The sequence below is a fragment of the Xyrauchen texanus genome, chromosome 1, assembly GCF_025860055.1.
Source record: "Xyrauchen texanus isolate HMW12.3.18 chromosome 1, RBS_HiC_50CHRs, whole genome shotgun sequence".
Lineage (NCBI taxonomy): Eukaryota > Metazoa > Chordata > Actinopteri > Cypriniformes > Catostomidae > Xyrauchen > Xyrauchen texanus.
Genome location: NC_068276.1, coordinates 54,849,702 through 54,863,766, shown reverse-complemented (window position 1 = coordinate 54,863,766; position 14,065 = coordinate 54,849,702). Strand labels below are relative to the sequence as shown.

The 14,065-nt window shown below is 39.5% G+C and overlaps 1 protein-coding gene across 1 annotated transcript in view; it reads right to left on the bottom strand.

The window, feature by feature from the left end:
• Positions 1-14,065, bottom strand: part of LOC127634562 (zinc finger homeobox protein 3-like) — a 191,462-nt gene that overhangs the window by 110,407 nt on the left and 66,990 nt on the right. Inside the window, exon 3 of the mRNA XM_052114206.1 lies at positions 11,313-11,809. Coding sequence (XP_051970166.1) covers positions 11,313-11,809 — 497 coding nt within the window. The remainder of the gene's footprint in view (positions 1-11,312; positions 11,810-14,065) is intronic.

Sequence of the window (14,065 nt, the reverse complement as noted above, 5' to 3'; positions counted from 1 at the left end):
CAGACAATGTAAGAAAACTTATCTAAGGTGAAAATAGACATGCAACACATCTGTTAACTAAAACACAAATGAGGATTCAATAATTATGACTGTTGCATTTATTACATTGACTGATATTTAAATACGGACATATAGCCGTATACAAATAAATATTATGAATGTTATATATCTGAGCATTTACTTTATATACATATTTAAATTTAAGTGTTTCAAAAAATATTTTACATATATGAAAATGGTAATTTTTGTCATATTTTGAAATATATGTTTTTTTATATCAGTAAAAAACATTCATGAACATATATTTTCATATAATTTCAAATTTTTCATATAATTGTTCCGCATAAGTTGACGTTTTCAGATTCGTAGCATACTGTATTAAGCACTTCAAATTCTAATCACATTTAACTTCACAGCTAATGGGGTTTTTAAGTGAATGTTAGGGATACTTTGTATAAACGCAGGTTTTGGTGTGTCATTCGCAGCAATCAGGGTGAAGCTTACACGCTAGCTGTGATGTATGTGTAGGCACTGACAGTACGCGGAATTATGCAGAAGGGGTTTAAACATAGCAAAGTGTATTGAATGGACCTGAGAGTACTACACTCTTTTTGATAGCTAAAATATTTCATAAAAAACATGCACTAGATGGGGAATGTGTAGAACTTTTATGAATGACAGATGTCACAATTCTGCAGAAATCTGCTGAGATTTCTGCAGAGTTCTGTGCATGCAGTGTCTGTCTGTGCCATATGTGGCATGTGTGCTGTCTGCGGTCCCACGAAAGCTTCAAGCTTTTCAAGCATTTATTTAGCCACTGTCAAACATGAAGGAAAGTATTGGGATTCCCTCAGATTTACAGTTTTTTTGGGGGGTTTTTGCTGAAAATTTGCATATATATATATATATATATATATATATATATATATATATATACACACACACACACACTGTATATACAGCTATCAGCCACAACATTAAAACCACCTGCCTAATATCATGGAGGTCCTCTCGTGCCGCCAAAACAGCTCTGACCAGTCGAGACATGGACTCCACAAGACCTCTGAAGGTGTCCTGTGGTATCTGGCGCCAAGACATTAGCAGCAGATCCTTTTTAAGTCCTGTAAGTTGCGAGGTGGGGCCTCTATGGATCGAACTTGTTGGTCCATCATATTCACCTTGAAGTCAACACCTTGAACTCTTTGTCATGTTCCTCAAACCATTCCTGAACAATTTTTGCAGTGTGGCTGGGCACATTATCCTGCTGAAAGAGGCCACTGCCATCTTGGAATACATTTACCATGAAGGGGTACATGGTCGGCAACAATCTTTTGGTGGGTGGTATGAGTCAAAGTAACATCCACATGACTACCCAAGGTTTCCCACCAGAACATTGCCCAGAACATCACACTGCCTCCACCAGCATGCCTTCTTCATATGGTGCATCCTGCTGCCATCTCTTCCCAGGTAAACGATCCACACACACCAGCCATCCACATGATCTAAAAGAAAACGTGATTCATCAGACCAGGCCACCTTCTTCCATTGGTCTATGGTCCAGTTCTGACACTCACGTGCCCATTGTAGGTGCTTTCGGTGGTGGACTGGGGTCAGCATTGGCACTCTGTACACAGCAAGCTACGATGCACTGTGTGTTCTGACACCTTTCTATTATGGCCAGTATTATGGTTTTCAGCAATTTGTTCTACAGTAGCTCTTATGTTGGATCAGACTAGACGGGCTAGCCTTTGCTCCCCACATGCATCAATGAGCCTTGGGCTCCCATGAGCCTGTCGCTGGTTCACTGGTTGTCCTTCCTTGGACAACTTTTGGTAGGTACTAACCACAGCATACCAGGAACACCCCACAAAACCTGCTGTTTTGGAGATGCTCTGACCCAGTCATCTAGCATCACAATTTGGGCCTTGTCAAAGTCGCTCAGATCCTTACGCTTGCCCATTTTTCCTGCTTCCAACACTTGAAATTCAAGAACTGACTGTTCATTTGCTGCCTAATATATCACACACATTTACAAGTGCCACTGTAACAAAATAATAGATGTTATTCACTTCACCTGTCAGTGGTTTTAATGTCGTGGCTGATCAGTGTATATATATATATATATATATATATATATAAACTAGTCAACCTCACTAATTAACATCCAACTAGTCAATAAGTTTACCATTGTGACCCAGAATGATTACTCTGTAGATTGTGAATAAGATGCGCATTAATACCTTTCAGTATAGCCGCTACGGCTAATCCTATTTTTCGCATTACTGTCTGATTTGTTTTACTGTGTTTTTGCTTTGTTTTCTCCAGAGCATAGACATTTTCCTTCCTAACGCTCAATCTGGTTGGGTTGCATTAGAGGAAAAATTAGTAGAGAGCATCCTAAATCCAAATGCTTTGTGCTGGATCCTCAGCTGCACTTGGAATGCAGTCAAAGCTCTGTTAGCATAGCTGAGATACATCAACACGTGATTTGGGGTTCAGTTAGCAGGCGTTTTAGGCAGTAGTGAACAGATGAGTGAATGTGTGAGTGTGTATTTGTATGTGCACAGGGAGTGTGTAAATGTGTGTAGCACACAGTTTGTATAGTTTGTATGTTTAATGGAGCGAGACCAGCACACTGGTGGTGGTGCGGGGATGTGTGTTATGAGGCCTTTCTTGGGTAAAGATTCCCCATGTGAATGTGAAGGCACATTCTTCCTGTCTTTCCACGGCCAAGCAGCATCTGGAGTGGATTTTGTGCGAGCAGACACTGAGGAACATGATTACATTCAGTTAACTGTGCTCTAAACTGATTATGCATGTGCCAAGCTAATGGACTACATTTGCAAGAGGAAAAATAACATCCAATCAATCTCAATTACCCGAGATCGTACCGGCCCCTGAGACAAGGAAGGTAGCCAGCCCCAACGCACCTCCTCTTCCCCTGAAAGGCCTGCCTGGAAGTCCAGGTCTGGCCCTGCCTCTCTCCATCCTGTCTAAAGCTCAAAACCAAGTCTCAGACTCAACATCAGTGCAGTCCAGCACCTGAGACATGCTTACTCATCATTTACAAGCAAATGTGTTCTCTCATTGCGGTGATGCATAGATGTGCATTCAAGAGTTAAAGTGGTGCTTTCTAAGAGAGGAAAAGAGAACACTACATAAATTATATATCAATTGTTTCTTTACTTCATCAAAAAACACCACTTAATATCTTATATTCATAAAAGTCTACAAAGAAAGGCATTCTCAACCCATTTTACTACTGTAATGTGATGCACTTTCGATACTCAATGACTAAAAAATGTAGGGCAAGAAATTATTTGATCCAGAGTCAATTAAATGGACAGCTACACCCCATCTGAAATGTCACTGGCACTCATTGTTTGATGTACTTGGTAAAGCCAGTCGAAACATAACATCATTTCAGAGGCTGAGCAAGTTAATACATTTTGATGACAGATTGCAAAGACTGTTTGACAAAAAAAAATTCCCATCTTTGGAATAATGTGCCTTAATATGTGTTATAGGAAAGTAGATACAATTTTGCAAAAATATTATATTCATTAACGTCAGTTAATGCATTATTTATCATGAACTAACAATGAACAATATTTTAACAGCATTATGAACTAACATATACTAGAATAGAGAATAATCATACCAGAGAAGGGCCACTATCTATTTAAATGAATGGGAGAAATTGGAACGCCCAACCAAGGAGCATTCAAGTAGATAGGACTTTCAATGTCATAATTGGAAATAGCCTCTCAAGAACGTTCCAAAGACGGCCGACAGTCGACTGAATTGAGGTCTACTTAAACCAAGAGTAACAAATGCTTTGTTAGTGCATGATAATTAATGTTAACAAATAGAAACTTCATGTTTAGTATTACCATGTTAATTTATCAAAATACCAAAGTTCATGTCAGTTCTTAATACATAAAGTACTGTTAAAGTATATGTAGAAATAAATATTTACCCAGATTAAAGGGATATTGCACCCAAAAATGTAAATTCTCTCATTACTTACTAGGGGTGTAATGGTTCAAATATCTCATGTTTCGGTTTGTATAACGGTTTGTATAATATGTATTGTTAAGGGGGAAATAATATTACTGCCAAATTCAAAGTAAAAATATTCTATTTGGTAACAGACCCTCACTACAAATCACCATGGTTTAACTACAGTAACCATAGTTTAAACATTGTATTTGAAGTAAAATCACACTATATACAAAATTAATGGTTACTGTCATAGTTACAACACTATAGTAAAATCAAGGTTACTATATGGAAATTACAGTATTACTGTTGTAAAACAATAGTTAATTGTATTAAAACTATGATTTCTGCCAAGAAAACAATGGTGACAGCAGTCATAGTTACTTCAGTCATGGCTACTACAATATTACTATAGTAAAGCCATGGTTATTATATGGCTACTACAGTATTACTACATAAAACCATGGTTAATTCTATAAAAAACATGGTGATGTCGGCATAAATAGATAATCAAATATCTATGTATTACCAGTATACGGCACTCGTGTCGAGCAATGTCTGCAAACAGTGCCTGTTTTGTAAATGTTTTTTGACCATCGCTTTTGTAATTGACTGCATAAAGAAAAAGTTCCCAGACAGGAGACTTAAATGATGCAGGGGCTCCTCTCTTGTGGCTTGTTTTCTCCGCTTGACATTTTTGCCAACTAACGTGGGCAGAACTTTGATGTCATCAACTGATTTAACATACAGTTTTAACAGTTAATAGGACAGCATTTCTCTGTTGAAAGCTGACCCACGTGAAACACAGGCAGAGTGTGTCCATCTATAGATCCATACAGGTGCATTAGCAGAGGTTACAACTGTGCATGTCTATATGGCGCTTTATTTTCTTCATCAAACTGTACGATCCAGATGCATTATTAAACAAGAGATGAACCTCAGAGCAAATGCTTACCAAACCGTGGTTGGCAAACCGTACCGCTTCGTTTTTTTACCGAGAACCGTTACACCCCTATTACTTACTCACCCTCATGATATCCCAGGTGTGTATGACTTTCTTTCACCAGAACACATTTGAGGAAAAATAGAAAAATTTCATAGCTCCATAGGTCCTTAAAATGCAAGTGAATTGAGATTTCTCTTTTGAAGGTCCAGAAATCACAGACAGTCAGTATAAACCTCATCCATACGACAACAGCTGTTAAATTAATGTCTCCTAAAGCAAAACAATGGCATTTGTTGTGAAAAAGATCAATATTAAGGTACTTTTTTTTAACTCTAAATCATGCTTCCGGTCAGCAGCGGTACAAGCGTGTGACATAATTGTATTAGCATTTGAAACACGCGAGAACTGACGCACATGTGTCACAGCTGGAAGAGCAGCGCTGTTTACAAATGAGGAGGAACGCTGTAAAAGTAGCTTGGTTGATTTTGATTTAGATCTGTTAATATCGGTTTCTTTACTCACAATGGTGCATTTGTGTGCTCATCCTGGATGTTTCAACCAAGTGTAGAATGTGAGATTACCAGTACCCATGGCAATGCAAATATGTAAAATGAGAGACCGCTTGGACTACCCCCTCTCCTGAAACGTTGGATAATAGTTAAAAAGTACTTAAATATTGATCTTTTTTCTCACCAAAAGCGATCAAATCGCTTTCGAAGACATTCATTTAACAGCTGGAGTCGTATCGATGACATTAAAGCTGACTGTCTGTGATTTTTGGACCTTCAAAAGAGAAATCGCCATTCACTTGCATTTTAAGGACCTACTGAACTATAAATTTTTTCTTCAAATGTGACCTGGTGAAGAAAGTCATACACACCTGGGAAATCATGAGGGTAAGTAAATAATGAGAGAAGTTTCATCTGTGGGTGAACTATGCTGTAAAATTAACATTCACTGATACAGTAGTTGATATTAACTACTGCGTTAACTGATGTTAAAACTACATATGGTGGTGGTGTAGTGGCACAAAACTGGTAATCAGAAGGATGCTGGTTCGAGCCCCACAGCCACCACCATTGTGTCCTTGAGCAAGGCACTTAACTCCACGTTGCTCCCTGTAATAAGGGCTCTGTAAGTCGCTTTGGATAAAAGCGTCTGCCAAATGCATAAATGCATAAATGCATAAATGTATACATCAACTGTGTGTGGCAACTTTCTATGACAATGCATATTGCAGGTTCCACCAGTATGAACATGAGAAGCCTAAACTTTGTGATGACACAAGTATTGTAATATGGCCCATCTGCAAGACCTTACAAGTGACCATTATGACATCTTTCTCGCCACTGCAAAGCAGCCAGTGAGCGGGAACTCTGAGGGAGCAGTGGAAAGTAAAAGTTCATCAGAGATGAGCGCAAGATTGACTGACGGGCGTGTCTGAAACCAGAGAGGGACTTGATCCTGTACCCCAGATACCAAAGTCAGGAAGCATCACCCCCGCTGTGCAGTGGTCCATGCAGTCAGGCATATTCTCCCAAGCTTTCTGAAGGCATTTGGAACATTCCAATCTGTGGGGTGGTGGGGGAAGGTGTATTTTTAGAAAGCCCTAATATGTACCGCATACCACAGACTCTCAAATTATCCCATCCAGTTTAGCCTTCAGTTTAAACCTTCCTTTTTAATTCCAGTAATTACAGGCTCCAATTTACGGAGCTGTGCACACAAAGGGCCTGTTTAATGCAAACCAGTTTGATTTGGGCAAAGTGTCCCAAGGATCTACCACATCTTACAGCCTGTTTATGCTGACTTGATTTATTTTCTCCCTGCAGGAGGAAAATGTTGCATTTTGTATCAGATTTCATTTGGGAGGGATAAATAAAGTGTTTTTCCCTTTCATTTTCTGTTTTACCACTTGTACAGTCCGTCTAGCTGAGCTAGCAAATCACACAGTTGGTGTAAGCCAGTCAGTATGTCTATACAGCTATAAATTCAATGCAATCTGAAGCTTGTGGGATTGCAAGGTAAGAAACCATTGCCACAGCAAAACCTCAGAAGCAGCATATGCTTATCATCCTCTAATCACAGCTGTATGTCATGCAAAACAGCAATAACTCAAGCTGTGAATGTCTTAGTTTGTGGGCAGGCCTGTTGCCGCTGATGGAAGTTGCTTGCTTACATGGCTGATACTGCTCTCAATTCAGTCAACTTTACTCTTTCTTCCTCTCAGTTCGGATCAGCGGGGCTTTTAGGGCTGAGGAACCATTTTAAGCAGCTTAAAGCTTACAAATGATCATGCTCGGATGTGTCAAACATTTCTAAGCTGCCACAGAGTATTGAACATTTGCAGGCATAGTCTCTTTTCTGCCATCTCTCTTTCCTTGAAGTGATAGTTCACCCAAAAATTGAAAATTCTGTCATTTGTTTTTCCAAATCCATATGAATTTCTTCTGTGGAACACAGAAGTCTGGCAGTATTGTGTTTCATGGAAGTTATCTTACAGCTTTGGACCATCATAAGGATGAGTAAACAATGAAAGAATTCTCACTTACTGTTGAACTATCACTTTAAATGGAAAGACAGAAGAGGAAGGAAAATGACGGTGCTTCTTAGATGCTCTCGTGCCAACAGCTCACTTTATTAAAGTCAGTATGGGGTGGATTCTCAAGTTTCCCAGAAAAACAGCTCCATGCTGAACAATAAAATGCTGTCAATGGCTAGATAAGATATTCATCTACTATTGCTTGCCATTGATGCTAATGCTCAGTGTGGCTCTCTGGGTCTCAAACCATGCCTGGAGCAGCATGAGGCCCCTGACTACAGCACTGCCTCCACAGGTCAGCCAAACACATCAGGAGTCTTGTGTTACATATTTGAATCATTGTGGTATTTGTAAATATGCAGCATGCGTGTTCCAGCTTGAGCAGGAGCAAGAAAACCTTGGTTCAGGCTTGTCGGCTGTTTATTTCCAGATGCAGAGGAAGCTGTTTTTGACATACACTGTAAACCCTAAAGTTGTCATTACTGTAAAAATCAAGTTGACAATTATTACTTGAAATGTCAAGTTTTGGACTCTTTTTGGTATATTTAATTTAATTGAACTTAAGATTTGAAGTGTTAATAACTCAAACTACAAAATTGAGGAAAATTGATTCCGTGTCTAAACTAGGGAGAGTGGTGGTGGTGTAGTGGTCTAATGCACATAACTGGTAAACTGGTAATAAGAAGGTTGCTGGTTTGATCCCCACAGCCACCACCATTGTGTCCTTGAGCAAAACACTTAACTCCAGGTTGCTCCGGGGGGATTGTCCCTGTAATAAGGGCACTGTAATGCATAAAGGCACTGTCTGCCAAATGCATAAATGTAAATGTAAATGTAACTAATGCAGCACCTCGTTGACACAGCAGCAAAGATTGGAAAAGTTTATGTGACGGAGATACTGCCTTCGAGTGAAAGGCCACAAACAAGAAGAGCTGTTGTCGATGACATGACGATACAATTGTGAAATATGGATGCGCTGTGACAACTGACATCTGGACCGAAAAATATCGGAAGACCTCCTTCCTATCAGCCACAATACATTACATAGATACAAACTCCTAGTTAGTGTCAAGGGTGCTCTTTGCACCCTTGAAATGCAGACATTTCAAAAATGGTGAAAACATTCAAGCTTTACTATTTCAAAATCAAGCTTGAAAAACAGTTTTTGGAATAGAAAAAAATTGCCTTCCTCACTGACAGAGGAGCAAACATAGTGGCTTCACAAGATTGAACTGTAGTGTTCACGTACTCAACATCGTTCTTTCACATGCATTCTCGTCCGCTGTGATGATAAAGAACCCGAAGTTGGCCAGCTTCTGAAAGATCTGAAAAACTAGTCACCTACTTCAAACATTCTGGCCTGCAACTTACCTTTAGAGTAAGTCTCTAAAGCAGTCAGTGGAGACAAGATGGAATTCTAATTTTGGAATGCTAGATTCCGTGTCTCAAATGTATGATGATATTGCAACAATCCTGTTGGACAATAAACAGTATGACAAAGCAGGGTGCATCAACAAGAATACTCTTAAAACCTGGTGACTTTTTTGAAGCCGTTTAAAGATGTAACCAATGACTTGGAGTCAGACAATATGGCCTTAAGTATGTCTTTATTTCTGCCATGGTGCGTAAGACTAAGAAACCAGTGCGAAGCAGCCAGGGCTGACTGCATTCTCACTGAAAATGCATCGACTTGTGTACAACGTCTGGACGAACTAATGTCGCCGAACAGTTTGGCAGCAAATGGAATTCACATGCTCTACAAAATAGCAAAATTCCTCACTCCAAAACTGCATCAGTTAAAGATGATTGATGATAATGATAGGCAATCTGTGATTCATGCCGTCAAAGTGCTGGTTGATGATTTGGGGTTTGATGAGGTAAACTCAGAGGAAAACCTTCAACCGCTGCCAGCACAAAATTATGCTTTTAAAAACTTTGCTGAATGGGAGGCTGCTGACACCAAGGACAGCGATGTGTCATTAGATTCCGAAATTGTGGGAGTTTCCGATATTAAGCAAGTTAACACGCCATGTATTTTGCATCCCAGCTTCCAGTGCACCATCGGAGAGAGTTTTCAGTATTTGCGGTCGCATACTTGGGCAGAGACCCATTAATCTGAAGCTCATCAGTGAATAGCATCCTATTCCTGCATAGACACATTAAGTAGGCATACAGTTTCTTTAGTTAATTCAGTTTATTTTTATTTATTTATAAGAAAAGTTTTTGTTGAATTTTTGGGCAGGCATTGCTAAAAGCAAATATATGCTTTTCTGTTTGGCTTTAAAAGTCTATGTGAAAAATCCAGGTTTATTATTTTTATTTCTATTATTTTTATTTTCCATTGTAAAATTTTTATTTTTGTCATAATGGTGTAATGTTCATTATGCTATCTCATCTGTCAGTATGATGCCGGTGAATCACGTTCAGTCTCTTTGTACGTTACGTCATTGTTTTGGCCAATGCTCACTCGCTCGCATTCCTATTGAGTGTGTGCATGAGTGCGAGCACGAGCAACAGGTAGCTTGCTGCAGTTCACTTAACGGCCACAGGTTTCATTATTGTAAATTACGTTCTTCAGACTGTTCTTTGTGGTGAAGTGCAGGATACTGAGGGCAAGTGAGTGCATGTAAGAAAGTATGTTTATGTATGAGTCAATATCTAATGTTAGGGTCAAGAATCTTACAGGCAGCATAAAATCAAAACTGATCCTATAAATATACTGTATACTGTAAATATACTGTACATTCCTGGTATTATTGTGAACGATTCATCAGTGCACATTATTCCAAAGAAAAAAGTTTGTCGACATAATCTTTCAACAAAATGTAATAACTTTTCTCTGCCTTAAAATTATTTCCTTTTCAGCTGACATTGCCATAGCCATTTATGGGCGGGGAATATAATGTTAACCAAGATTCGAATAGCAATTTAGGCACTGTTTTAGGCTAATTTTGTAGGTAATAAAGTACCGTCCTACATATTTGATACTTTAATATTCGGTTTCATTCATGATTACATCGCATAACGGAAGTAAAATGGGTCGCAAATGCTGTTGACTTTAAGCACATTCCCAAAATAAAATGCAATGGCATATATTGTTTGCTTTCATTCACTATCAACGAGTATAACACTTGAAAATTAAGAGTAAACCAAGGTTAAGTAAGCTTGGGTAGTGATGTGTAGCTGCAATGGGTGAAAGTCAGTGAGCGAATGTGAGAAAGAAAGAAAGCTTTAAGAAGAGAAGTCCCTGTGTGCAGTCGTGCCAGTCTAGGTTAAACACAGCCTGAGCTGGGATCGCAGACACATAGGATAGGTGCCTAAATGGAATCAGGCCTGTTAGATTTATGGCCATTTGTTCAGAGAGTGTTCATCCATTGGCTATTATGGAATGATTAGTGTAGAAGGTGAAGCTCTGAGACCGGTGAAAATCAATACGGCTGTCGAGAGCGATTCTGCCCTTCCCACTCCGAACGGTATTAGCACCAAACCTCTGTCTCTTCACACTTCTTCATCCTCTCATCCAGCAATTTCATCAGCTGCCCTTCTCCCAACCCTACTGACCTGCCATGTACCTCCCTCTCTCTAAGTGCCCCTGTTCTCCCCTCTAAGCTGCATGCACATTAGGACTTAATATACTGCACTAGCCAATCACTTATAGTCGTCAGTAGAGATGGAAAGTGCAGGTCGATTCAGTCATACAGTAGACTGGAGGTGTGTTTAAAATTTGTGGATCAGGCAAAAGTGTCCTAACCAGAACGATGCTATAAAGTTATAAATCGTATTTGTTATTCCTTCATTCTAATTATTATTTCAGTCACTCACCTTGTACAGCTTGAGACTGGCCTCATGACGAGAGCTGACTGTGTGCATCCTTAACTTCTCCAAGCTGTTGGTGTAGTAATCGCAGGCGTTGCATTTGAGGTGCACAGGGTTGCCGATGGCCACGCACTTGAGGCGCCACTCATTGCCCTTGCCGCCCTCTTTGATGTGCGCCACCAGCTGGTACTTCTGCACGTGCTTGTCAGTCTTGCAGTGCAGCTGGAAGTTGGCCTTGAGTTGCGTAGTGTAATGGCACAGCTTGCATTGGTGCGAGTCGCCCACCACTGCCCTCCACTCGTCCTCGGGGAGCGAGCGTTCGGCACTCATATGCAGGCCCAGCACGTCCAGGTTGTCAGTGGTAAAGCGGTTGCACACAGCGCATTGGAAGAGTTTGAGGGAGGGGTCGCTGGTCTGGGATAGGCTCTCGCCGAGGGTCATCAACTCCTCGGAGACCAGCTGTCCTCCACCCAGGCGTACATCCATGGTCATGTCCCCTCCAACTAAGGGAAGAGGACACAAACAGAGATCATTGCTAGTCATATATAATGTGTTTCTGAACATTTAGACCTTTCAGATCAACAAAACTTAATTTTCCTCAACAACAAAGAACTTTTGGACATATGGACCAATACAATGTAAACATAAGGGTTGGGCACATCATCTGTTCAGGACATTTTTCCGTCCAAGAAAAGTTGCAGGAAAGTCCTGGGAAAAAGGGAAAAGGTGCATAGTTCGGCCTTTCAACAAAGCACCATGTTTGTCTGTGCAGTCAATGTGGATTTGCTCTCCTGCTCCAACAACTGAGAGAAAAAGTGAGAAGAAAAGAGAGACTGGAGGTGTGGATTTACAGAGTCCTGTTCGAATTACTGCACTTTCATAGCCCTGCCATTAAATCAACCCCAGAGGCTTTAAGCTGCAGTGCAAAAATAAAGTTATTCAATCATTACAGAACAACTAAAGCATTCCCCAGCACATTATACTGAAAATCAACCAGAGCTTTCTTTCATTAAATAATAAAACAATTAAATAGAACTGTAATTTTTCAGAACCCTCTGGTACTTTCACCTTTGATTGGACAACATCTATACAGAATCACCATCCAGGTTATTGCTGCTCAAAGCTTCAGGAAAATGCAGGAGCCATAGAAACCAGATGTTCAATAACAATAGTGCACAGATTCTATGCACAGATTGGGGAAGACGCTAGAGGCAGAGATTTGGAGAGAATGGTTGCATAGTCATTTTTGCCTCCACTTGCTGATCTTCAATCTCTAAGTGCCCAGACTGAGTGCACCGGCTGAACCTGTATGGCTTTACACTAAATTAATTCTAGCAGATCCTCATTGGGGCAGCATGTGGCCTGCTCATTTCATCATTACCTTTAGCTTTTACAGCAGGAACAGGGAGACCCCTGACAATCCCCACAAATCAATCCCAGATCCACCACTTGCAGTTCAAACTCGTCCATCAATCAAAGTTTCTCTTTTTAAATTGCTGTTTTCAGGTTGTCTGCCTCTTATTACTCTACTCTTTGTGAGTTATCCTTCAAGCAAACTCCTCTCTTCAGTACTCTTACAGCCGCTATCAAAGTGCTCTTATTGATTAACAAAGCCATTTTCTTTTTCTTCCATAAACCTCTCATCTATACACCTTTTAATCTATAGATTATATTTAGTTTTCCTAACCTCTTAAGCATGATGCCTTGTAATCTAAATATTTTGAATATTTTTTTACATCAGTCAATATAAGGATGTGTGGAACGACTAATTTCAATGACGTTTAAACGTAAATTTTGGAGTCAACTAGTCTAAAGTGAAAGAAACCCTCAGAAAACCGTAATAAAACGTTAATGCGACCCATTTAAAATACTTAAACTTGTCCAACAGCCAAATCTGACACTAACTCTGCTGAAAATGAACATTTATCTGTGACATGCTTGCCTTGCATTAAGATCATTGTTCATTAAATATTGAACATGGCATGCATTCACTGAATCAATGTTAGCGAATACAGACATATTTACTGAAAATAATTCAACAGCAAACCTAACAGCCTGTTCTAAATGGAATTCACCAAGTAAAAGTTACTTGACACATTAAAACAGTCAGGACATTGTTGAAAATAACAAGACAAATCTTCAAGAGAAAAAAATGACTGAAAAGTTGTGCATATTTCATGCCATGCATTAGTCTATGATCTAATACAGTGTTTCCCAACCTTTTTTCTGCAGGAAGTAGCACAATAAACATTGAAAACATGTATTTGGAAGAGAGAAAAAGCTTGCAGTTGCTTTGATAGCAGAAAGTAATAAAAGGACTAGTTTATGTTTAGGTCTAAGTGTTTTCTTGGTGAATTTAAATTAGTTCAACTACTGGGGTTTCTGAAATTCATACGGTCATATTTAATTCAAAGAAATTATGAGACATTCAATGTCTACAAATTTGGACAGTTTTTAAATATTTCTTGTTGCTTAGTACTCTCAAATACATTATTGGTGAAGCAAAAACGTGTGTGTGAAAAACACTTTGGTGTAAAGTGACGTCACTTCATAGACTTCATGTGAAAAGTCATGTGAAAGACCCTTAACACATATAAATATCACTCACTTTTGCACATTAATCATTGCTCTTAACAATCACAAAAGTGACCGATTATGCTTTCAAAACGGCGAATCCCGCATGAGCTTTGAGTCTGGAGCGGGGCAGGCAACTCTCCAATATGTTGAATTTGGACTGCAGTAACAATTTCAAACGCTTG